Below are 26960 nucleotides of genomic sequence, written 5' to 3'. Positions count from 1 at the left end.
ACTGGACGTGGTCAGCGCTCCGAGACCTGTAAATAATACCACTGATACGGGCCGGCTGACGTGCGAAGAGGTTGGGCCTTCACTAAGGTCACGTAGCTTGGGACCGAAAGAGCAAGTTTTCTCTTTAAGCTTGCTTGGGTCCTCCAGTTCCCTTTGTTAAGCTCTCGGCTGTAACCAGGTACCCCAGACTGTTTCCCTTATCACTTATCGGTCCATTATTCTTAGTCAATCTACTTAAGCCTTAAGAAGTAAGTATTACTGTATTCTTGCTTCACAGAGAGGAAGCTCGGGGTTTGAGGTTCAGGTTCAAACCTACAACTGGCAAATGGCAGAGCCCATGTGCAAGCCCATCTTTCTCCTGACCCCCAAATTCTACAAAGCTGCATCGATAACCAGTTTTTCCAGTCTTTTAGCAATAGCTTGATAAACACGGTCTTTGTTTTCAGTCCATGCCACACTGATTTGCAAGATAAAATTCCAGGGCAAATAATAAGCATGAGGTGTTTCCATGTGCAAAGTCCGTAAATCCATTTTATAGCAGCGATGTGTATATTATGGTGTTTATGTGAGTAACCAACATTAGTTCTCCATCTGGAGTATAAAAACTGAATGGTGGGTGAGATAGCTTCGTGGGTAAGAGGCTGGCTGCCAAGACTGACCCCTTGAGTTCTACCCTCAGGATCCACACAGTGGAAAGATAATGGACTCTTTTTTTTTTTTTTTGGTTTTTCGAGACAGGATTTCTCTGTGGTTTTGGAGCCTGTCCTGGAACTAGCTCTTGTAGACCAGGCTGGTCTCGAACTCACAGAGATCCGCCTGCCTCTGCCTCCCGAGTGCTGGGATTAAAGGCGTGTGCCACCACTGCCCGGCGATAATAGACTCTTGCAAGTTGTTCTCTGACCCCTATACTTGGACTGTAGTACAGTGGCCACCCCCCACCCAAAAAAACAGTGAAAAAAAACCTCAGCCATGCATAATGAGAGTAATGAGTATGTGCAGCACAGAGTATCGGTCACCTTCTTCCTGGGAAGCAATTGTCTATTGAGGGCTCCTGGAGAGAGAGAGAGTCCTGTCTTCGGTGGTGTAGATACTTGGGAGTCACCCATACTCCAGTGGACAGCGCCACACCCATGCTCACGAAGACAGGTCTAGCTAAACTCAAAAAACGATATGAAAGTGGGAGGGGGAATTGCTGGCAAGAGGCGGGGCTTGGCAGGAGTTAGAGGAGGGTTAAGAGAGCATGGGAGGAGAGTTTGGGCAGATTGCATTATACACATGTGTGAAACTGTCGAATAATACATTTATTTGTTCGTCGTTGTCTAGTGTAATCGCCCCAGTAGCTGACGCTGAAACTGAAGTTGCTTAATGAAATCAAGATCACATCACATGGTTCTGTGACTGTCATGCACGCTGCACACACTCTCTGTACTAAGGAAACTAAAAACACAACTGAAAACCTTCAAATGTACATTAAGAGGCTCGAGGATCACAAGTCTGAGGCCAGCCTGAGCTACAGAGCAAGTCTGAAGCCAGTTTGTGCTACAGACATGGCAAGATCCTGTCTCAATAAACAAAGCAAAAACTGGGAGGTGGTGGCCCACACCTTTAACCACCTACACTGGGGAGGCAGAGGCTGGCAGGTCTTTGTGAGTTCCAGGCCATTCTACTGGACACTGCAAGTTCCGGCACTTCTAGCACTACACAGAGACACCCCGTCTTGAAAAACAAAACAAAACAAAAACCGAACAAACTAAACAACAACAACACCCCCCCCCCAAAAAAAAAACCCCACAAACAGCAACAGCAAAAAGCACACCACAGGGATTCTGTTCCCTACCCTGTTATCCAACGAGGAACATGGTGCTGTGCTCTTGCTTTTTGAGATGTTAATGTATACTATGACACTTCAGAGAATGGCAGAGACAGTGAACTCAGAAGCCTTCCGGATAAGTGGCACAGGGACACGAGTGGCACTGGACCAAGAGCTACGCTCCTTCCTGGGAGGAGGAGGGAGTCTGAAGTCGGGTGAGGCAGATGCAGGCAAGCTTTCAGACACTCCTATGTGCTCAGCTGTGCCAGGCATGCAGTGGGCAGCGTGGCCACTCTGCTCTCACTGGGTTTTGTCTCACTTTATAGTTGGACCGAGTGCGCCTCTGAGAAGTTAAGCAGCTTTCCCAGAATCTGTAGGCTCACAGGAGCCAAGACTTGATTTCAGTTTCCTGGTTCCAATTGTTTACATAGAAGCTGGGAAGTTCTTAGTGATTTCACTCAAATTCTAAATACAAATCCAGGAAAACAGTTTTTTTAAGACTGGGTTTCATTACGTAGCCCTGGTTGATCTGTAGTTCCGCGTGTAGACCAGGCTGGCCTTGAATTCACAGAGCTCTGCCCTTCTATGCCTCCTGAGTGCTGGGATTAAATGTGTATGTCACCATGCCTAAAAATTAAAACCAAATGTTTTTTTCTTAACTTTTTATGTGTATGGATGTGAGCCTACATGTATGTATGTATGCAGTGCCCTTGGAGCCCAGAAGGAGTATCAGATCTCCTGGGGCCATAGTTATGGATGGTTGTGAGCCCCCATATAGCTGCTGGGATTTGAACCTGGGTCCTCTGCAAGGACAGCCAGTATTCTTAACCACTGTGCCATATCTCCAGCCAAGGAAAACCTTTTAAGCAAACAGTTTTTCAACTCAGACACAAAGATATTTGTTGCCCTTGTACCCAAAAGATGTTGTATTAGTCATTAGGAAAATGCAAGTCAAAACACCATTGAGATCAATTACCAAATTCAGAATTGTTCTCATTAAGAAAACAAATAGCAGGGTTGGCAGTTTGGCTTAGTGGTAACCCTTGCCTTGTGAACTTAGTGGCTTGGAACCATATCAAGGAGGAAGAATCAACTCCGCAAAATTGCCCTCTGACCTACACATGTGTCATCTGGCATACATGCACTCTTTTTATCATGCACACACACACACACAATTACAGCAACTACAATAATAAACAAAACCAAGCACTGGGCATGGGATGGAAGGAGAGCAGCAGCCCTATGTGTGGCTGGTGGGAGTGTAAGCTAGTGCAGCTACCGGGAGATTAGAGTATTACAAAAGGGCTTTTCATCAACGTGCCATAGAGGTACCTACACAGCCGTGTGTATTGTTGCACTGTTCCTAGTAGCTGAGCTGTGACAGCAGCTTAGGTGTCTGTCAGATGATGGACGGACAGAGGAAATTATATATGTATGTGTGTGCATGTATGCATGTATTACACACACTTAATGGAGCTTTATTCAACTATAAAGAAGAATGCAATTATGTCATTTGAAGGAGAACAGAGCAATTGTAGATAATCATATTGAGTGAAAGAAGCCAGACTCAGACAAACATTGCAGATTTTCACATATATATATATATGCTAAATTATATAAGATGTATGTGTACATACATAATAACATGTATATGTCATGAAAGTAGACACAAGGCTGTGGGAAAAGGAAGGGTCCTTACAGGATGAGGAGTGTATGAGGAGTGAACACAGTCAAAGCACATGATATTTTTGAATGAAATCATCTCTACGGAACTCATCATGGTGCACAGCGAACATATGTAAACCAATAAGGCTCTGCTGTTAGCTGACTGCTATGGGTGTCGGCTGTCTCCTGGCCGCTGTCGTGAGCTGAATGTTGTGGGTGTTGGCTGTCTCTCGTGGCCGCTGCTGTGAGCTCGTGGCCCCTGGAGGAGGAAGGGAAGGAAGCCTGTGAACTGATTTGCATTTGTTACTGATGTTGACTGGGCGCAGATGATTGTGATCACTACATAGAAACAGATGGCCAATTATGCAAAAAGCCTCTTGCTGATGCTTCCCCCCCCCAACAACTAAATGAGCAATTCAGTAGAAAGAAAGAGGAAAAAAAGCAAGTAATTGACTCTAAAATGCTGGTTAACTCATCACACAAATGAAGGATATCTCTTCAGAAAGTCAAATGATGTTTTCTACTTTTCATTTTCTGTGTGTGCGTACGTCTGTTGGAGAATGGGCTGTGTGTGTGTTTGTGCATGTGGGTGGTATGTGTGTGTATGTAGATGTGTGTGATATGGTGTGTGTGTGTGGTATGGTGTGTGTGTGGTATGTGGTATGTGTGTGTATAGATGTATGTGGTATAGTATGTGTATGTGGTATGGTGTGTGTGTGGTATGGTGTTTGTATGTGGTGTGTGTGAGTGTGGTATGGTGTGGTGTGTGTGTGTGTGTATTGATGCATGTGGTATGGTGTTTGTATGTGGTGTGTGTGTATGTGTGTGTGGTATGGTGTGTGTGTGGTATGTGGTATGTGTGTGTATAGATGTATGTGGTATAGTATGTGTATGTGATATGGTGTGTGTGTGGTATGTGTGTGGCATATGTATGCATGTTTGGCTCATGCACATGAGAGTGTGCACATGTTCGAATATAGAAGGCAGAGCAGAATCGGAGGTGTCTTCCTCTGTTCTCTGTCTTATTGCCTTGAGACAGAGCTACTCACTGAATCTGACCATCTCCTCTGCACCGAGGCTGATTGACCAGTGGGATTTTCCACCTTTGTTTGAACTCAGGTCCTCAGGCTTGTACAAGCACTCTTAACCACTCAGCCATTTCCCCAATTCCGAAAGTATTTAAAAATATTCGGGTTACATAAAGGAGCTGAGTCATTGTGGCTGTGTCTCTTGAGCGTGGTGGTTATACATTTTGTTGAAGAGGCGTTTTGAATATTTAACTACTGTAACTGTTCAGCAAGTAGGTGGTGGCTGTTATGTCTTCTAAATCCTTATCATGAGGAAAGATGCAGGAGCAAGTCGTATGCTCGAATGTGGTTAGAAGTTTGTAAATCCAGAAACCAGAACCTCAGACTCAGTTTCTTTACAGGGCTCAGGAATTATTTCTGTGGTCTTGATTATACTGCTCAGTGATCTCCCTCACCCAAAGTGCTTGTGACCAGGGTGTTTCAGTGTAACTGGAGGCTTCTCTCCTGCCCACCAGTTCCTGAATAACCACTCTCAGGCTTACTATTAATTACAAACTGATTGGTCTATTAGCTCAGGCTTATTATTAGCTAGCTCTTACAACTTAAATTAACCTATTTCTATTCTCTATTTTGCCATGAGGCTCATGACTTGTTACTTCACATTCTTGCTTCTCCAGCAGTTGTTGGCATCTCTCTGACTCCACCTTCTTTCTCCCTGTTTTTCTGCTTGGATTTCCCACCTGGCTCTATTCTGCCTGGTTATTGGCCGAATCATCTTCTTTATTAACCAATGGTAATAAGACATATCCACAGCATACAGAAGGGTATCCCACATCATTTCAGACTTTAAAAAAATATTTTGTAATATTTGTGTATGCATAATGGAATGTCTTGGGGAAAGAACCTAAGTCTAAACAGAAAATTAACTTCTGTTTTTTATATATTTTATAACACACAGCAAAATTAATTTTTTGCTTTGTATTCACCTTATACATAGCACGAATGTAATTTTATACACCACTCTGAGTGTATGCCCAGATTTTATCTGTGTCCCAATTTCAGGTGTGAAATTGGTGGAATTTTATACTTGTGCCATGTTGATACTTAAAAAGTTTCAGGTTTGGCAACATTTCGGCTTAGAAAGGGACAACCTTTATCGGTTTGTATAGTTAGATGCCCAGTAGCTCATCGAATGAGTGAGTGACTCATCTAGGGGTTGGTTCTCTCTTGACATAAACACAAACGGCAAGGCAGTGTCGCGGCCCATTGAGACGGAGGTCTCACTCTGGTGCACAGACTCGCCTCTAACTCCTGGCTTCAGTCAGTTCTGTCTGTCAGGTAGCTAGGACCATGGACATGTGTCTTCATGTCAGGCACAAACCACAACATGATTTTAAAATTTAAAACTCTCCGTTTCCAAATGCGTCATTACTAATATTAAAGGGAAAATAGCCTGTTCTTCGCATGGCCTTGTTCCCATCTCTGGAGCCTGTTCTCACCTCCACCTTATTGAGGAACGGTCTCTCTTTCTCTGCCACTATGTGTACTTCAGGCTCACCATCTTCTTCTTTTCCATGTTAAGCACCTTTATTTTATTTTGTCGACATCAATGTGAAAGGCAAGAAGGCAAAAACTACAAATGGGCTGGGAATGGAGGCGCATGCTTGCAGTCTTGGGCTCAGAAGACCATGCCAGGAGAATCAATATGGGCTGAATAGTGAGTTCTAGGTTAGCCTGGGCTGTATAGCGAGATCCTGTCTCAAAAATGAATCCTATAAACAAAACAAAGCAAAACAACCTCCCTGAACAACAACAAAACCCAACAAAGACAACAGCTGCCTAGAGGGCTCACTATGGAGATGTGTCTGGTGTTAGGCAAGCATGCAGGCTTCTTCACCTCCATAATGCAGGCCCGCCATCTTCTGGCTGGTTGCCCAGTGTTACCACCCATCTCCCTGTGGGAAGCCTGAGATTACAGACACACTCCAGGTTTTGATTAGGTGGCTCCGGAGACGGGCCACCCAGCTTCCAGGATCTGCCTGTCTCTGTCCTGCAGTGCTGGTGTTATAGACATACATGGCCATGCCCAACTGGGGAGTCAAATTCAGGTATTCATGTTTGCATATCTCCCTTTACTATATATAAAAGAAATTGTATGTGTTTAAGGTGTAAAACACAGCATTTGATAGATGTATATGTTGCAATTACGGCAGTCAAGCTAACTAGCATATTCACCGTATACATGGTGACATTCGCAGCTGTTTGGAAGCAGTCACTTGCTAGTTGGCTTCCAGCATATGGGGAGCTGCCTTCGAGGCTTAGGAGCACTTTCCTTTCTCAGCTCTTTGGCACCAGTGCCAGGCTGTGGAGTTCTGGAGAATACAAAATGTTCTTCAGTCTTTACTATTTCCCAGCGACACAGAAAATGGGCGGGTAGAGCTGCTCTTGACCTGACTCATATGTGTGAACTCCAGGAAGACCAGGAGAGCTGGGACTCACAGATCCCCACCCCCAGTGACAGGATGGCCACAGAATGGCAGGACTTGGAATTTGGAATTAATGTTCCTGTTGATTTCTGAGGACAATGAAGTAAGCTCAGCAGAGTGTGAGGGAGAAACGTAGCTGACGCTCGGGAGGTACTCACGATAGCTTTGGCAGCTTCCTGTTGCACAGAAACAGCCCCTTCAGAGTGGCTGTCAGGTAAAATCACTCCAAGACTACAATGTTTCCCCCCGATAAACGGCTTTATCAAGGTCCATGGTTGTAAGATCAACACCATTTCCTGAGCATGCACAGGGCAAACCTATGCTTTGATGACCTTGCCCCCAGTCACTAAACACTAAACCTAAAACCTTCTAATCGTCATTCCTTCCATCCCTTCTTTTTTCTTTTTCTCTTTCTTCCTTTCCACTTTGAATTTTTTTGTTTATTCTTTGACAGTTTTATGTATGTGTATTGTGCCGTTTGGCCAGATTCACTCACCATCACCCTGTCTGGTTCCCTCCCATTTCTGCTGTGAACCCTTCTTCCCGACAAGCCCCCCACACTTTCATGTCCATTTTGTTCAAACCTAGTGAGTTTTGTTAGGGATGCATTCATGGAGCATGAGTGGGGAGTTATTTAATGGAGCATGGGAGACTTTCCAATAGTTACTCTGTTGAAGAAAAATGACTCTTCTCCTCCGGCAGTCATTAATTCCCAATAACTCTTAGTTAGCCAAATGCTGTCTTACAGACACACGTGCACGTGTATATGGGGCCAAAGGTTAGCCTTGGGTGACGGCCCTCAGGTCTTATCCATTTCAATTTCTGAGATGGGGTCTCTTACTAACTTGGAGCCAAGCAGATTGGATGTGATTGAACCCCAAGACTCACCTGCCTCTATTGCCCTAGCACTGGTGTATACACATGCACAATACCATATGTAGTATTTAATTTTATTTATTTATGTGTACCATGTGCATGCAGGTGCCCGTGGAGGCCAAAGCGGGGCATTAGAACCTGTGGAGATGGAGTTATAGGTTGCTATGAGCTGCCCAAACTGGGTGACAATGATCAGTCCTTTTCAAGAAGCAAGAGCTCTTAACTATTGAGTCATCTCTCCAGCACCACCCTCCCACCCCAGTTTAAAGAGTGGGTTATTAAAACATGAACTGAACTCAGGCCTTCACGCTTGCAAGGTAAGTGCCTGAGCTATCCCCTCCAGATCTTCTAGCCCAAGACCCTAAAACTCCCCTTGGAATAGTCTCCAGGAAGTGTTCTCATTCAAAGTTTATCATACGTAGGAATGAACTCTGGGGCAGAATCCCTGGTGGTCTTTGGACAGGCGTTACTGATGGTTGTCACTGCTGGATCACTGATGTGTGTGTACTAAGGAGACACCCTGAGTTTGGTTTCCCTCACTCCACCCATTTTCTGTTCTAATACTCCGATTCTTTGTTATTTTCAATCTTCAGGGCTTCTGAATGCTTCTAAGTACCTTCCACCAACCAAGGTAGCTTCCTGCTACCTCCTGCATCTTCCCCTGCAGTTCCTGCTCCCATCACATGCTTCTCTTTGCATTTCAGAATTTTTAGTTCAGAGCTCACATATCCCAGGTTGGTCTTACAGTGCATGTAGGCGAGGATGGTCTTGAACTTCTGATCATCTTGCCTCCACCTCCCGAGTGCCGGATTATAGGTGTGTTCCTCCATGCTCAGGCTATGTGACGTCGAGGAGCGAATCCAAGGTGTTGTGCATGTTAGTCAACTGAGTCACGTCTCCAGCCCCACGCTTAGTAATCTTTGAGCATTCTATCCATGTTCTGCCAAGGAACGTTTCCTATAGGCCTACCCATTTTGAAAGCAACAAGTGCACACTGTACCCCAAGGCATCAGCACCGTGAGTTACATTCAGCGACTTCTCTCTCTCTTCCTGAGAGCAGGGCTGTTTTAAAAAATCTAGTTTCTTAAGTCCCCAGATAACGGTTAGGTGCTCCATTAACCTTTGTTAAATAAACATACATGGTGGATATGGTGAGGCGAAGTTGACGGTTAGACAGCGGTGGGACTGGCGGCTCCGAGGGACTGTGTGGCTTTATTCTCCAGCCCAGGAAGAGGCAGAAATGCCCAACTCGTGTTGTACAGGTAGAGCTCAATCAACCATGCGTTTGCTCTGTTTCCTTTATAAATAATGTTCGGTTTGCAGGTATTGCTGGATTTGTGCTGTGTTGCTTGAGAATTTAGGAATGTGTCAACAATCACTTTGTGTGCTTAGTGTTCCCCTTTGAGCCTAAGTTTCATTGTCGTGTGAAAACTTCAGGAAAATGACTCATTTTGAGAAGGAAAAGTGGAGGGCTGCTGAGACGGCTCAGTGGGTAAAGGTGCCTGTGGCCAGGCCTGACTGCCTGAGTTCCATACCTGGGGTCCGAACTCTGGATAGAACTGTTTACAGCAAGTTGTTCTTTGACCGCCATGTTCCCGTTGTGGTACGTGCTCATATGTGTGCACACACGCAAATACACGAATAAAAGGCAAAGAACAAAAAGAAGTTCAGAGATGAGTGTCTGCTTTTGAGCTGAGCAGACTAGCCGGAAGGAGCTGCTTGGATGGCGGGCCCCTCACTCTGCTCATAGCTTTAGCTTTCTGGAGTAGACGGTAGGTGTGTTATGTGAGAGATAGAGACACTCGGATAATCTTGGGCAGTTTGTCTGTGTGCCTGTGTCTCTCTGGGCTGCTGTCCTAGACGAACTGTCCTAGCCCGAGTGGCTAATAGGTTCCTTTCTAGGGCTGGGAGATGGCTCCGTAGGTACAGCACCTGCTCTGTGAGGACCTGACTTCAGATTTCCAGAGCCCACATAAAGCTGGATGTGGAGCGAGTCTATAATCCCAGTGCTTCCGTGGAAAGCCAGAAAGAAGAGGAGAAACCCTGCAGACTTTAGAGCTGGTTGTCCTGGTGAACAGCAGTGTACAGCAAACGAGAGACCCTGCCTCAAACAAGGGAGGACTGACATCTGAGATTGTCCTCTAACCTCCATCTGTTCTCCAAATATCTCATTTTGTTCATGTGTGAACACGTGCATGCAAACACACACATGCATGCATGCACGCGCGCGCACAGACACAGACACACACACACACACAAGCTCAAATGCGACTCACGCCTAAGACCAAACTCTGTAGGCAAACCACTCCCTGGGTGAAATTCCAAGTTATTTCCTTAAAGGGAACTGGAATTTAGTTGGATCCTTAGACTTTTGTTTTAAGTAGAAACAAACTACTTCCCTATTCCAGGAGCACTTGGTCTGGCAACTAGCCACACCTGTTGACAACAACCTTGAGAGAACAGAACTCTCTGATTAACAACCAGGTGGTACTTTTGTCTGGGGGGGGGGGGGGGAGCACAGTAACCTTGAAGGGATTAGAAACTCCCAAACTCTCTGACCTTTGGCCTCTTTGGGCCTCCACACTTTTCTGATCTTCAGGCTGAGCCCCAATTTCTCTCTGTCTTTTTATTAATTATGCTACATGGTGTGGTGCCACTCTCCCCCGACATTAACAAGGAGGCTGGTTAGAAGCACATTGAACCCCTGGTCTGCCCAGTTGGTAGTGAGTGACAGGAGAGGAGAATATCTGAGAAAGAGACAAAGGCCTGGGAGGGGAAGCCACTGGGAGCTCACAGTGTCCCTGGGGCCAACATCCCCTCCCCACGCATTAAGAGAGCTGCTATTGTGTCATCAAGGAGGAGCCAAATTTTAATGATTGCTAAGAAATCTGTGTGTCTTCTGGAAGGCTCCTGAGGAGAAAGCCCTGAGCTTACCAAGGGTGCTCCTTGAAACCAATTGTTCAGAGAGGAGTAACTAATTAACAAATACCTTTGAGCTAGATGCTTGCTGAGCTAGACAGGAGAAAGGCAGAGAAGAGGTGGCTTTTCTGGGTTAGGATACAAAAAAAAAAAAAGACAAACAAAACAAAAAAATAAAAATTAAAGCTCAAAGCTTGGCATTAGGAACTTGCATGGTGTTAGGAATTCTTGCACGGTGTGCTGAGTGTTTGGGTGTTAAGTGTATAGCTGGAAGTCAAAGCTTGGACTTGGCTGATACTAGCAAGGTCCTGAAGTAGATTGGTGCTGCCTGGTCAGACATGTCTCATTCTCAAAAAACATCATGTTATTAAAACATCTTAAATGCCATATTCTGTAGATCTCTGAAGTGTTTGAAGACAACCTGTCTATCTAAAATATATCTCTGTTTGACCTTGAAAACACAACAGTAACAGGACTATAAGTTTGATTGTAATAGGTGACTAACTACTAACCTGCACTTCTCTATTAATGGCCTGCAAGGTCCTGCAGTTTTCTGGAAGGGATTTAGAGCTTGTTAGTGGCAGATGTTCAGTCTGACCCTCTGTTAGGGGCTGAGTGGGCTAAGAACTCAAGCACTGAGAAAACATCATCGTTGTGTATAAAAATGTCCCTGGAGACATTTGTAGAGCGACAGGCCCAACTGTTTTCATTTGGTGACTGACACCCAGGATCCACAATGCAGTTTGTAAAAGTAACAGGTTACTAAGTTACAGTGTTAAAGTGGCCTCGGAGGGATACATAGTGTCAGAGCTAAGGAGATGGCGATTCTGTATCATTGTTACAATGATTCATACATCAGAGTGTCATTTTCACACAGTGGTGGCTGTTTGGTCTGTGTTAGGGCTTTTTCCTTCCTGATCCAGGGCCAGTTCCGATTCAGTCTCCCCAAATTCTCCTCATCTGGACATTGGTTCACGTTCTGGTTGTAGTTAGGATGGTTGTAGTTAGGGTGTTCCCCATCCCTGTTACTTGATTCTCTGCCTGTATTTTTTTTTTTTTTTGTATTTCCCACTTCCAAGCTTGATTTTTCTGTCTGTGTAAATGGGGGCGGGATGCACACAGTAAGAAACAGGAAGCACATGACTGCTGTTGAGTTAACACAAGCTCTCTGATCTAATGTTATGATTCCTTCCAGAACCTCTAGAAATTGTCGTGAATCACAATGGAGACAACTGGCGCTCACAGCACATGTGAAGTGTGCAAGATAGGACAGGGCAATGTTTTGTTTTTTCTTTTTTTTCCTTTATGAGGAAAGTAAGATTCAGACTAGTAAATTTTTTACATTTAGAACGCAATTTTTATTTGATAATTGTTCTTACTTTATGCAGTATGTTCAAGTTTAAGTTTTGCCTTTTTGTTTAGAAAAAGTGAGATATGTTAGGAATAGTATTTTTTAAAATTGTTTTTATTGAGCTATATATTTTTCTCCACTCCCCTTCTATCCTCTTCCATGGTTCCCATACTCCCAATTTACTCGGGAGATCTTGTCTTTTTCTACTTTCCATGTAGATTAGATCCTTGAATGTCTCTCTCTTAGTGTTTTCTTTGTTGTTTTTGTTCTCTGGGATTATGAATTGTAGGCTGATTTTTCTTTGCTTTATGTCTAAAAGCCACTTATGAGTGAGTGCTTATGATATTTGTCTTTCTGGGTCTGGGTTACCTTACCCAATATGGTACTTTCTAGATCCATCCATTTGCAGAACAATGGTTTGATCCCATGTGTCTGTCCAAATCCAAAGTTCACCCCCTTTTCCTTTTCTCTCCAAACAATACAAGGTCTTTTTATGTAGTCTGGCTTGTCTAGAAATCTCTATGTAGCCCAAACTGGTCTCAAAATCACCATCCTCCTCCTGCATGCCTTCCTTCAAAGCCAGTGCTCGCTCTTTCCTTTATATAATGATTCTTCTTTTTTAATAGACAGGATCTCTCTATGTAGTTCTGGCTGTTCTGTAACCCAATAGGTAGACCAGGCTGGCCTTAAACTCACAAATATCTACCTGGCTTTGGCTCTAAAGTACTGGGATGAGCCTGTGGTAATTCAGTGTGAACCTCCCAAATGCTGGGATTACAGGTATGGACCACCATGCTCAGCTTTCTTTGTCTTCATATGCAACATTTAAACCTTTTAAATTGACTATGGGGTTGTGGTGTGTGTGTGCGCACATGTGCACACGTGTGCTACGACATGAAGGTCAGAGGACAACTCTCAGGAGCTGATTCTCTTTCCACTGCATATTACAGGAACTGAACCCAGGCCTTGTATGGCAAGTGCCCTTACCTGCTGAACCATTTGCTGGCCCATGATATATATTTTTAAAGTATAGTTTTATGTTTATTGGTGTTCTGTCTGCATGTATGCCTGTGCACTGTGTGTGCATCTGGCACTCAAAGAGGTCAAAAGAAGGCTGAGAGTCCCTTGCAATGGAGTTACAGGCAGTTGTGAGCTGCCACGTGGATGCTGAGAATCTGGAAGAGCAGCCAATGCTCTTAGCTTCTAAACCATTGCTCTAGCCTCCTTCTATGAAAATTTAAAGTAGAAAAGAGCCAAGTAATATTTGTGAACAGTCAAAATTATTGCAAAAGAACACCACCAGGAGCTGATTGAAATACTTGTTAAAAAGTAAATAATATGGGTAGAAAATAATAATATTATTTTCTCAAACGAACTATTCTTGGTGAGCATTTTCATGAAGCAAATGGGTCTTTGATTTGCATAGTCACTGTGCTCCAGGAGAACTCAGAACCAAGAGTTCTTACTTCCCTTGTGACACAGAATTAGAGCCTGGGCTTAAGTGAATGTGTTCCCCACCTTCTCAGCGTGAATATCTACTAGGACACTTGAAACTTATTTGGAATGTTACCCATTTCTTCACCAAGCCAGGCGGTTCATGTGGCATCTCTGAGCCCTTCCAAACCTCCTGCAAATGCCAGCATCACATGCTCATCGTAGCAACCAGGAGCTCTCGCAGGTTTCACTTATTTCCTTAGAGGTTGGTGCCACCCACCTCTGCCCAAGGCCGTTATTTGACTCTCGGCTTCTTCAGGTGCTGTTCTCCACTGGGAGGACAGGAGACCATTGCTGGATTTAGGCTTTTAGAATCAATCGTATGCAATGTTTTGGTTTTTCTCTAGATGCTGGAAATAGGAAGACAGGGATTGGCACATGCCAGGCAAATCCTGAACCACAGGCCCAGCCCTTACAGGAATATCGTTTGCGGAGAAGAGCATGCTGTCACACTGTCTCGGAGTGTCACAGATTGCCGCAGCTCTGAACAGGTTTCCAGTGTTCTAGACAGGTGGGGCGTCAGCATGGGGTGACAGAAAGCACAGGCTTTGAGGTCAGATGGGGAGGTGGGTTTTGGGAGGGTGTTTCTCTGTGTATTATTGCTAAGCATAGACAATACTGTGATGGGATGTTTCTTAGCTTATAATTCTGCTAATCTACCAAATATTCTATTAAACATGTATCCATGTTCAGCAGCTGAAGCTAATTTTTGGCTCTTTCCACACTAAGTCTTCTAGAATCTTGGTAATTATGTTCATATCACAGCCCGAGAAGCCCAGACAGGGGTGGGGTTGGTTATCTGTGGCAGAGCATTCAAGAACAGCCTCTGCCCAGTTCCTGACATAAGGTTTTCCTTTATTTTTAATTAGAAGTTACTATTATTATTGTTGTTGTTGTCTGTGGTGGTGGTGGTGGTGGTGGTGTGTGTCTGTCTGTCTGTCTACCTGTTCCTTTTCAGACACGTGAGTGTCATGGCAAGTGCATGGCAGAGGACAACGTTCAGGAGATGGCTTCCGTGCCTTCACTTTGTTAAGGAGGGGTTTCCCTTACTCTTCCTGCCATACTTGGTAACCCAAGCTATTTGGTCTTCGGAGACTCTCCTGTCTCTGCCTCTCCTTTTGCTGTTGGATGCTGGGATTTCAAATACCCACCACCAAATCTGTCCTTTTTACAAGGGCTCTGAGGACCAGACTCAAGCCATTAGCTTCATACTGCAAGAGCTTTTCCCACTGTGCCACTTAACAGAATTTTCTTTTTACACATTTCTTAATCTCAGTGTGCTAACACAGGGCCATACCTGTTAGTCTTCTGCAGAGGAAAGGAAACACAAACAGGAGACCATACAAATACATCCCACAGCCGAATAATCCAGAGAGCAAAGGCAGTGGTACTCATAATTGCTTTGAGACAAAGGATAACCTGGGACCAGAAGTTAACTGAATGATAACCAAATTGCCTGAGGGCAAAGGAAGCCAGGAGGTGAAAAAGTTTTCCCACTGTTTGCTGCTCCCCCCATCCGCCCCCTCCCCCAAGCAGTGAGGAGGGTTACACATCACAGGCATCTGAGGAGGGCTGGAGGAGGGGAGTATGCGTGGGCATAAAAATAGAAGCAGGTAGCACAGTCACAAAGCCAGTACCTAGCCTGGAGCCAGGCGCCTGGTACTCTTTGTCCTGGCTCTGGTGTGGCGACACATTCTTGGGAGTTGAGCCTGGAGCCCTGTAGTAGCCTGCCAGCCTTTAGGGAAGACTTCTGACCCTGCTAGGTCCTCTCTCCTTCTCCGAATTCTCTGCCCGTCCCAGTACTGGGAATCTTACAGGCAAGCAGAGGGTGGGAACTGGGTAGGAAGCGGTGGTGGGGGAGGGGCAAGCATAGGCAACTCCCAGCAGAGAGCTCTTTACTTAAGCCTGTGACCTACTCATCCACAGACTTCCGTCCACCCAATCTTTGGTTCTAAGGATCTCTATCTCTGGAGCGTCTCTATCCCTGGAGCGAGGAGAGGACCAACCTAGCACCTCTCGCTCATCCGGAACCTCACACATATATGCAATAAGGGAAACCACACTTGTGTGTTTAGCCACGCCCCCCACTCTACCCGTTGGTTTCTTACATTTTCCAACCTCCTAATGAAGATTAAAGTTCCTGTTCACCCTCTTCTCCCAAATCCTTTATTTGCCTCATCTAGGGAGCCCAAAAGAACCTTTTCCTAACAGTTTTCAAATGTCTTAGTCCGGAAAAAATATTTATGTACCCTTCTCTCTGCCCTTTCTTTCGGATAGTTTCTCTAGTGTGCTCTTACCCCAGTGCAGCTTTCTGTCAGAATTTCTGTTCTAGACTGTAGCAATAGACCATCTTCCCTTATCACTCTACTTTGATGTCTGCGTGCCTCATTCTGGTCTTTTTTTAATGTGTGTGCGTGTGCACGTGTGCACATGTGTGTATGTGTGTGTGTGTGTGTGTGTACACCTGCATACGAGAACCCACAGAGGCCAGAAGGAGGCACTGGATCCCTGGAGCTGGAATTAGAGGTGGTTGTAAGCTCCCTGACATGGATGCTGGGAGCTGACCTCTAGTCCTAAGCTCAGCAAGTCTAACTGCTAAGTCTTCTCTCCAGTGCCCATTTAGGTGGTTTTTAAATGTCGCCTGCTCTTTAGATTTTCCTCTTAGTGTTATGGGTCAGACTCCCTGAAGGACTCACCGCAGTTCTTCATGAGCATTTTGCCAAACAAGGTAGGATATTTAGGTTAAAGATTCTCTCAATGACTAATGGCCCCTTTACAACCGTGTGTGCAGATTGACTGATGTTGCTGGAGTTCAGTTCACATATCTCATCAATGTGTACGATGTCCACAAGGCATCCAGTCTCCTTGCCTGCCTGGGTTTTCCTTCATCTTTCATATCAAGGAACAGGAACCTTTATGGAAGGGAATTGTTAGGAGAGCTGGAAGCATTGCAGCATTTATGATTTACGATGTCTTAAGATTGGCAAGTACCTTTCATTACTCAGGTAGGATAAGCTCAATTGCCTTGTCTCATTGCAGGGATATTGTGGAGGGGGCTATGTCTCACTTGTTGAGTGAGTGTCTGGGCCATGTCCACACAGGCAAGATTGAAACCCATGCCCTTGTAACCTTCTCTTGTGTTTCAAGAACTGCCTTGTGATTCTGATTTTCTTAGATACATAGCTTCCTTGATTAGACTTCACAGCAGAAAAATATGTTCCTTGGTTATTCCGGGAAGTCAGTGGTGATCTAAAAATATGGATTTGGCTTTCATTTTTTGGATAGAATCCTTTTGTCTTCCTATTTTAGTCATGAGAAACACTGGGGAAAAGCACTCGTGTTGTGTGGGCGAAGGATCACAAAGAGTGGCTCAGTGCTTATTCAAGACTTGCCACTGCTGACCTGGGGCGGCTGATTTAGAAGTGAATCATTTATAGAAAGTTCTACCCTGTTCGAGGCAGGGCTTACTACAATATCCCCATGAAGGTCTAAATAAAGCATACAGTATCATGTTGCTAAATGTCTGTCTTGTTGCCAAATTTGTATCTTCTCTAAGCCGTGAAACTGTTTCTAGTGACTGCAGGTATTAAGGACTTTTATATAGGATGATGCATTGTTTAAAACAATACGAGGAGAAAAAGACAAGATCTCCTGAGTAAATTGGGAGCATGGGGACCATGGGAGAAGATAGAAGGGGAAGGGAGGGAAGCAGAGAAAAATATATAACTCAATAAAAATAATAAATAAACAAAAAATAAAACAATACTAGAGATTTGTTATGTATGTTATATTGAGAAAAAATACTAGGCAAGAGATTCTGGAATGCCTATGTTTATAATATGAAGAAATGAATGTAAATAGTTTAAAATTACCAGAAGCAACATTAAAAAAAACTCCTCAATTACTATAATTCAATTGAGCAACCATGATTTGTAGATATTTTGGTATTTGTTAAAGTAACTGGTATGTATGACTTTTAGAGCTACTTAGAAGTAATTCCTTTTGGAAGCTGTCTTTCTCCTTTTAGGAAGTGAATAATTTACTACACAAACTATTTAGTTCCACACAGTAAAAATGAGTCTTTGATTTAGAGAAGCTTTTGATTGAAGACTGAATTTACATTAACACCACTGTGGGTTAGACAAAAGCCACTGGAGCCTGAATTCTTGCTTTGACTTTGACCTTAGACAAACAAACACTCTTTGGGGTCTGAGCTGGCATCCTCATCTGTTGAGAGCAGAGGATACTTGCCTTCACATCTGACTCCCAGTTGTGCTAATGCATTAGGAAGTGACAGGGATTTAGGTGGCCCTATGCAGTTGTTAGATCTCAGAGAAGCACTGAGAATAAAGAGATTGGAGTCAGTTCTCCATGGCTGGGGTCCTAGACAAGGTTTCCTTTTCCTCTCTCAGCCATTATTTTCTGAGTTGGGAAAAATAAATGGAAAAGCAAGCCTGGAGATGTAGCTAAGTGGTTGTGTGTTCGTAACGATTATTTTGCGAGGCAGCATGTATATGACATGGCACCTGTGTGGAAGTCGGGGGACACCTTTCAGCCAATGGTTCTCTTCTTTGAGGCAGGGCCTCTCTTGTTTGATGTGGGATGGCCTTCTGTATATGTGATGCTTTTATTGGTTAATGAATAAAGCTGTTTTGGCCAGTGGCTTAGCAGAGTTAAACCAGGTGGGAAATCAGAACACACAGAGAGAGAGAGAGAGTAGGCAGAGTCAGAGAGATGCCATGTAGCCGCCTAAGAAGCAAGAGTTAACAAACCATGATCCCCACGATAAAACATAAAATAATAGAAATGGATTGATTTAATATGTAAGAATTCCAGGACAGATTCCAAAACTACAGAGAAATGCTGCCTCAAAAATCCAAAAAAAAAAAAAAAAAAAACCCCAAAAAAACCTAAGAGTTAGTTAATAAGAACCCTGAGCTAATTTATTAATTACAGTGTTATAATTAGCATAGTTTCTGTGTGATTATTCAGGTCTGGGAGGCTGGAAACAAAAGTATGGTCTCCGTTTGCCCTTGTTTCTGCCTAGCTGAGTATGTGAGCTTCCGGTGTGTTCCGTTCACCTCCCCTCTTTATGGAGGAGTACTGAGATCATAGGCGCAAGCAGCTGCATCTGCCTTTTTATGCGGGTTCTGGAGATTGAACTCGTGTTTGTCAGGCTTGTTTGGCAAGTACCTTCACCCCTGAGCCACCTAACTGCCCCTCAGGCATGTTCTTATCATGTTTCGGACCCTGAACTAGAACCAACCAACAAACACACCTGTCGGTTGCGTGTCCCTTTTCTTAAAGGCTTAGAATTAGATGTGTTTTTGGATTTCAGCTTAATTTCGTATTTTGGAATATTTGCATATTTAACACAAAATTCATTTACATTTTGCTTAAATCGTATACATATAGACTAAAGGCAATGGTATATAATACTTTTAAAAGTAGTTTTGGGCAAGAAACAGAATTTTGTGCTATAGAGCTGGGCGGTGGTGGCGCACGCCTTTAATCCCAGCACTCGGGAGGCAGAGGCAGGTGGATCTCTGTGAGTTTGAGACCAGCCTGGTCTACAAGAGCTAGTTCCAGGACAGGCTCCAAAGCCACAGAGAAACCCTGTCTCGAAAAACCAAAAAAAAAAAAAAAAAAAAGAAAAAAGAATTTTGTGCTATAGAATATTCTACGTCAGGTTGAGGTACAAAAAGTTTTGGATTGTGGGACATTCTGAATTTGCTCTCACTAGGCAGAAGCAGGCAGAAGGAACTCTGAGCTGAGGCTAGCCTAGTCTATAGAGTGAGTTCCATAACTGTTGAAGGAGCGGTGGGCTGTGTCCTGCCACCTGGCTAGCTTTATACCCAAAATAATTACACGGAAACTGTATTTTTTTTAAACACTGCTTGGCTCATTAGCTTTAGCCTCTTACTGGCTAGCTCTCACATTTAGATTAACCCATTTCTAATAATCTGTGTACCACCACGAGGTGGTAGCTTACCAGGGAGATCTTAACCTGCGTCTGTGTCGGGTGGGAGAATCAAGGCGACTGCCTGACTCGGCTTCTTTCTCCCAGCATTCTGTCTGTCTACTCCACCCACCTAAGGACTGGCCTATCAAATGGGCCAAGGCAGTTTCTTTATTAACCAGTGAAATTAACTCCTCCATCACATAACAGCCAGGTTTACAAAGTGGGCCCTTTGTGGGCTGGCCACTTTTGACAGGAAATACATTTTTCCCCCATAAACCCACAGCCTGATTCATGCAAGGCAAGAGGTCCACCACCTTCAGTTAATTGCTATTTTGAAGCAAAAGAAATAACATTTCTCATTTAAAAAGATCTGCTTACTGGTTTTAAATGCATTCCCATCGTGTGTGTGTGTGTGTGTGTGTGTGTGTGTGACTATCATACGCATGCGTCATGTAGACCTCTGGGATTAGGCTCTTACATTTTGGAGGTGTGAGCAGCAGGTCACCACCTAACTTAAACCACTTTGAAGTTGATAAGAATTGAAGTCAGACCCTTGGCTTTGACAAGTGATAACTGACTCTAAGCAAATTACTTTATCTTGTTAAGTCTCCATTTCCTGTTTGTGATGTAAGGATAACAATGTCCTTTATACATTCATTGGGAGGGTTATGAGATTGTGGATGTAAATGACTTAGTTTAGGGACTGGTCTTCAGAAATATTCAGTCTATTTTGTCTAATGTTAATAGATGAAAACATTGCTTCAAATTCTACCCGTCCACGAACTTACTAATCTATGTTACGACAGAGGCTTTTACAACATAAATTGAGGACTGTTACTGAAGACGGTCGCTAATGACCGGACTGATCTAAAAGGCTTCCTTCTCTTTGCAGATCTTATTTTGTACTTTAAATACACCCAGGATTGACATGGGGAAGCTCCTAGGAGGGCACTTGGGTCTTGAGGATTTCATATTTGCCCACGTGAAGGGGATCAAAAAGGAAGTGAACGTCTATAAGTCAGAGGACTCACTTGGACTCACCATCACAGATAACGGCGTGGGCTACGCTTTCATCAAGGTAAGCTTTTGAAAAAGAAAATACAGGGTGGCCCCATTAAGGAAGCTGCCAGGTCAAAGAGAATTAGAGATTGTCTCCAGGAAGAACTAGGTAGCTCAGCTGGGGTTACAAATTGGTATTTCACTGTCATTTAAAACATGTCAAAGATGGCATATTTTTTTGGTACTCTTTTTGAAATTCTTCCCTTTGCTTTAAACATCTTCGACAATTTAAGCTTATTGAGGGAAGACTGGTCCTAGTGCCTTCTCGTTACTAATTGAATTGCCCTGGTGTATCTCTGAGGACACACTGAATAACTTCCAGGGATTTACTGTTACTTTTAAGTGCACAGATTTCTTTAAGAAAGCATTCTTTGGAATTGTCTGAGCAATGTCATTCTTTTGAGTGAGTACACAGAAAGAGTAATACAGAATTGTAAAGATAAGATGCTAAAAATAGTTTGAAAATGAGAACAAGCTAAGAAATAAAAATTCTGCTGTAATGAGTACAGCTGCCCCCCCCAACTTGTGTGTGTGTGTGTGTGTGTGTGTGCGCGTGTGTGCGCACATGCACGCGTATGTGTATGGGTTGGTTCAGGAACCCCTGTGCCTGCTAAACTCTGTGCCTGCTCAAGTGTGTAATACAAATAGCGTAGCATTTGCATGTAACCTATGTCCACCCTACTGTGTGGCGTAAGCCATCTCTAGATCTCATGACATCTATATAACAGTTATCATGTCACATTGCTTAGAGACCAAGGAAATATCTCTATATGTCCAGTACAGACACAGCTCCTGAATGTTCTCTTGAGACAGTGTCTTGCCCTGTAGCCCAGGCTGTCCATGAACTGGGCTCAGTTGATCCTCTTGCCTCAGGGTCAACGGACATGGGATACTTATCAAATCTAGTCACGTCACACGCCTTTTTTGTTTAACCTTCGCCATAATCCTATTTTGATTTAACCTTATACATACAATGGTGCTTGTGTTTGTGTGGATGTGTGCACACGCATGCAGGTATGTGTGTGTATGTGTTCATGTGTGTGGAGGCCAGAGGTTGATGTTCCTCAGCTTTCCGCAATCACTATCTCACTTTTTGAGACAAGGCCTTTCCCTGAGCTATAACTCACTGATCAGCTTAGGATGGCTGTCAGATGCCTTAGGGATCTGCTTGTCTCTGCCTCCCTATTGCTGTAATTACAGAGACATGCCTGACTCTTTATGTGGGTGATAGAGACCCAAGCTCTGGTCCTCAAGGTCTCACAGCAAGCCCCTTTTCTACTGATCTAGCTCCCATTTTCAGAAGAGTCTTATTTTATTGGCACTATGTCTTTTTAAATTTGCTTTTATGTTGCAGTCTAGAGCACTAAAAATAAATCTACAGCTTAGTGAACGTTCACTTGCTAATGCCGGTATAATGGTATAAGATCTATTGGAATTGCGTCTCTGCCACCCCGAAGGTGCCCTTGTTCGCCCTTCCAGCTGCCCTGAAAAGTGTCATCTGCTGCCGATTGCTTCTTGAAGTTTACAGAACCATGCATTATTTACTCTTCCATCTCTGCCTTTGCAATCTGTCTGTGATGGGCAATGTTACCAACCCCCACTCTACAGCACCAAGATAGGATCCAGAAGCTTACAAAGCTTGGCCAAAGTTGTACAATGAAGCAGGTTCAGGATTTGGACCCAAGAAGTCTGACTCTAGTCCCAGCCTTGCTAGGCACTGAGCGAAGACTCAGTGAAGGGCTTTCCGTGACACAGCAGCACAGCTTACGCCTTCCTTTGCTAATGCGCTGTCACTGTTTAAGAAACAGTCCCAGGGATGCTAAGTGAGCTGTGGATGCTGCTCTAACTGGCCGCTTGATAAGATGGTTATTTTTAGCTCTGCAGAAGATAGGAATGCACTAGAGGTTGTTGAGTAGATGACCAAATGGAAAACCCTTGAGTTGGGAAAGTCACGCGGGATGGTCCAGGGGAAGTTCAGGACACCAGGCGCTGGCAGCAGAGCCTGCTTGCTGTCCCTGCTGTCCCTGCTGCAGAGGAGGGCTTGGAAGTTTCGCAAATGCGTGTGGATGCCTCAGATGTTGGCCTCTGACATTCAAAGCCGCTGTTTCTATTTTTTTTTAAATGTCTTGTCAAACATGTGCCTGCCTCAGAGTACGAGTCATTGGTCCTCTGGGGACAGAGGGCATGGTGAGAGACTGTGTACTTTAAAATATAGATGACAAAAATTTTACAAATTGGATAATTTCAAAATTGAACACATTACAATAATTATAAAAATAGCTTTTATATGTCTACAAAAATGTCCAGTTTTTACCATTTGTTAATTTGAAATTATTCCTCAGGGGACCATTTTGGAAGGGACATGGGTTTGTTGTCTCATTATTTGTGGTAGTATATTTTTCTTTTATAAATAAAAAATGAGAAGTGTGGAGATATGCTGAGAGTCAGGAGGATTGCTGTGGCTTGCTTGCCATCATCCTAGATCCAGACTAAATATGCATTCTTTGCCTTCTGCAGCATTGATTTCCAAAACCAGATGAGAAAAAAGCTCTTTTGATTCTTAAGTAAATATTGAATAATATAAATGACTCAAGAGACATTAGCAAATAATGTATTTCTTTTGTGCCTCTTGATCCTTAGGTCTAGATAATACTGAGAAATACTATCAGTCTCTGCTCAGTGACTGTGTGATTGTTCAAACACATTGTATTTCAGAAACTTGTATTCATTGGCACTTCATTTAAGTTTGGAAAGATTTCGTTCATGTGTGCAACAGGTACAGTGGAGGCCAGAGGTCAATACCAGGTGTCCCCAGGAGCTGTCTATCTTCTTTTCTAAGACAGGATCACTCCCTGGGATCTAGGCTCATCAGTTGACTAGACTGCCTAGCCAGGAAACCCCAGGCATCCTCTTGCCTCAGCCTCTCCTGAGCTGGGCTTAGATACACAGGTCCCCATGCTTGCACAATTAACCCTTTACCAACTGGACTATCTTGCCCAGCCCCACTATATGGCTTGGTTTTTTGTTTGTTTGGTTGTTTTTGGTTTTGTTTTTAATTTTCCAGCTTAACACAAATTAGAATTACCTGGGAAGAAGAACCTCAACTGAGAAACTGAGAAACATCTGTTACCATCAGATTGCCTGTAGGCAGATCTTTGGGGTATATGCCTGACTCACTGTGGGCACTGCCATCCTGAGCAGGTGGTTCTGGGCTGTGTAACAAAGCAACTGAGCATGCCAGGAGGGACAATCCAGTAAGCAGCACTCCTCCATGGTCTCTATCAGTTCTTGACTCCTGGTTCTTGTCTTGAGTTCCCGTCGTGGCTTCCCTCAATTGACTGTGACCCAGGAATGTAAGCTGGATAAACCTTTTCTTTCTTGTGTTTTTTGCTTGTTTTTGTTTGTTTTTTAACTATCCTGGAATTCTTTATGTAGACCAGGCTGCCTCAAACTCACAGAGATCCACCTGCCTCTGTCTCCAGAGCACTGGGATTAAAGACTTGTACCATCATTCCCGGCCTGGTTATTGGTGTCTCATCACAACAACAAAACCCTAATTAAGACACCCACCATCTCAGTTTTTATTCTGTTGGCTTAGGAGTTGACTTAGACCACACGTCAAACAACCAGGCATCTTCCGGCACTCCTCTGCAGGTCACTGTTGTGTTCTCGTTCTCTCCCATCCCCAACCCACTTCTGTCCTCACAGAAGCCTTGACCTCCACTGCTGCCTGGGTCTCTCTCTGCTGCTGTCCAACTTCTGCAACCTGCCTTTCCTCCTGTACTCTGGTCACTCTCTAGTGATCTTTCTAGCTTCTCGCAGACTGGGGTGACAGTGTGTCTCCATGACCCTGATCCTAAACTCACAGGTAAGAGTCATGCACTACTGCTAAGTCTTTTATCTGAATGAATTTTCTCTATTTTATTATTTTAAATGAGATTGCAAGTGTTGAAGAAACTAAAGGTGTGTATGAGGTTACTGAAATTCGTTTGCTATAACTGATCAAAGGGAAAAAATAGCCTCCAGGTGTATCAAGATGTCAATTAGAATTTTAAAAAGGTCAAAGTTAAATGCAGATTTTCAAATGTCATGAGGCCTAAGAGTGGTTATTTAGCAGTGGATTTAATAGTTTTTTTTTTCTTTTAGAAGGAAAATCTTTTGTTTAATCTTGTTTTCTGCAACAGTTTAAAATCTGTAGCTTGTTTGAGGGGAGTGGTTTTAGACAGGGTTTCTCTGTGTTAGGCTGTCCTGGAACTCACTCTGTAGGCCAGGCTGACTGCAAACTCACAGAGATCCACCTGCCTCTGCTTCCCGAGTGCTGGGATTAAAGGCGTGCGTCACCGCCGCTGGACAGAACTGTAGATTTTCAAGCAGTGTTCTGTGGCTGTCACGCTTGTTTCTGTCAGTTGTATAAGAGATGATGAATGCCAGTGAAGCAATGCCAGTCAGATTTGGAAACTTCTGCTTGCACTACATCTTGTTTGTAATAATAAATGAGGGTTATTTAAAAGTGTGCTAGCATGCCAGTTGTATACAATGGGTTAATAATTACTAGAATGAAAAAGGTAACCCTACTTTTAGAATCTGGAAGTAACATGAAATCTATTGTTGGTTGTGGTATGCAATAATGCAATTAAAAAATGCTTATCTTGGTGGGACGGTGCTGATGCCTTTAATCCCAGCACTCGGGAGACACAGGCAGGTGGATCTGTGTGAGTTCAAGGCCAGCCTAGTTCACAAAGCAAGTTCCAGGACAGCCAGGGCTATTACACAGAGAAATTCTGTCTCATAAACCAAAAATAAATATCAATCAATAGATAGATAGATAGGTAGATAGTAAAATAAAATTTAAAGAATGCTTCTTTCTTTAAGCTCCATATCAACTTTTCCCTGATGACAGCATTATAAAAATGTTGCTACCTCCCATTTTGCTCAGCTCTTGCACGTGATGATCAGGCAGGTGTGGTGTCGTGTGTCTACCTATTAAGGTTAGGGTACAGACACTTGTATCAGAGCATCCAAGTCCCTCCCCTGGCTGGCCTGTCATTCCCACTAAGGATTTATGGCCATTGTTTTGTTCCCCTCCTTGTTGTTGGGGAGATTGTGTATGAATTTGCGGGGCTCTTAGCTGGTGGGGTTCTCTGGAGTTCCTTCCCCTAGAACTCCTTTAGGGTTCTTGGTACCATCTGATGGATTTGACACCTTCAGTGAAACTCTGCGTGACAAGTGCATTACAGAGAAGTAAGATTTAATACACTGGGTGTGGTAGAACAGGCCTGAAATCCCATTATTTTAGAGCCAGAGTTAGGAGGATTACAAGTTCGAGGCCAGCCTGGGATACCTAGAGAGACTGTGTCTTTAAAAACCAAAAATCAAAACAAAAATAGGGCTGGTGAGATGACTTAACAGGGAAAGAAAGGTGTTTGCTGCCCAGCCTGAGGAGCTGAAGTTAGTCCTCGGGACACTGACTCCTGGAAGCTGTCCTCTGACTTCCACATGCTTGCCATTGCCACATATGCATGTGCACACCTGTGCACACGTGCGTGCACACACACATAAATAAATACATGTAATAAAATGTAAAAAAATGAAAACTACCCCCTTCAAAGTGCTTGAGGTTTCTCTGTGGGTCCTAAATTCTTTTCATTAAAAATGTATCGATGCAAATCCATAGATGAACTAGCCCTCAGTGATGGATGTAAAAGCTCAGACTCTGACTTCTGAAGTGTGGACACTGGCCTCCTTGGCTGTCACGATGTTCTTAAAGTCTTTGCATTTGCAACAAGTTTACACACAAAGCCGCTAGACAGAGCTTAAGCTCTATGGGTCTCTTGTTGAAATTATTTAAAAAAGAAGGAAAAACCCACTTATCCATGGAGCAGATGAAAGGTCTCAGTGGCCAAGAGCACTTTGCAGCACCACGGCCTCCTGTAGCTTCATCTACAGAGGACCTCATGCTTTGTTCTGGCCTCTGTGAGTGTGTGTGTGTGTGTGAGAGAGAGAGAGAGAGAGAGAGAGAGAGAGAGAGAGAGAGAGAGAGAGAGAGAACACAAATACGTAAGAAGAAAACCAAATCTTTAGACAATCATCCATCACTGTATTGTGTAATTTGGAGCAACGGGTACTATGGCGGGAAGAGTGTTGGTTCACCCTTTCTTAGGGTCCTGGGTTGAAGGATGTCAGGAAGAGATTTCCAAAGGAGATGATGGCTGTGAGCTTACCAAATTCTGAATGGAAGCAAGATGAAGAATGGGGGTGAGGGGGAGGATGCTTGCTCTTTCTTGCTTGGTTTTCTCTGTCTTTAAGTGAG

The 26960-nt window shown here is 43.8% G+C and overlaps 1 protein-coding gene across 1 annotated transcript in view; it reads left to right on the top strand.

Moving 5' to 3' along the window:
* The window catches only part of Gipc2 (GIPC PDZ domain containing family member 2), a 60472-nt gene that overhangs the window by 2744 nt on the left and 30768 nt on the right, over nucleotides 1-26960 (top strand). The window contains exon 2 of the mRNA XM_057793677.1: nucleotides 20484-20669. Within this exon, the coding sequence (XP_057649660.1) occupies nucleotides 20484-20669 (186 nt within the window). The remainder of the gene's footprint in view (nucleotides 1-20483; nucleotides 20670-26960) is intronic.

This window comes from Chionomys nivalis, chromosome 18 (genome assembly GCF_950005125.1).
Source record: "Chionomys nivalis chromosome 18, mChiNiv1.1, whole genome shotgun sequence".
NCBI classification, from domain to species: domain Eukaryota; kingdom Metazoa; phylum Chordata; class Mammalia; order Rodentia; family Cricetidae; genus Chionomys; species Chionomys nivalis.
This window is presented reverse-complemented; position numbering and strand designations above follow the sequence as displayed.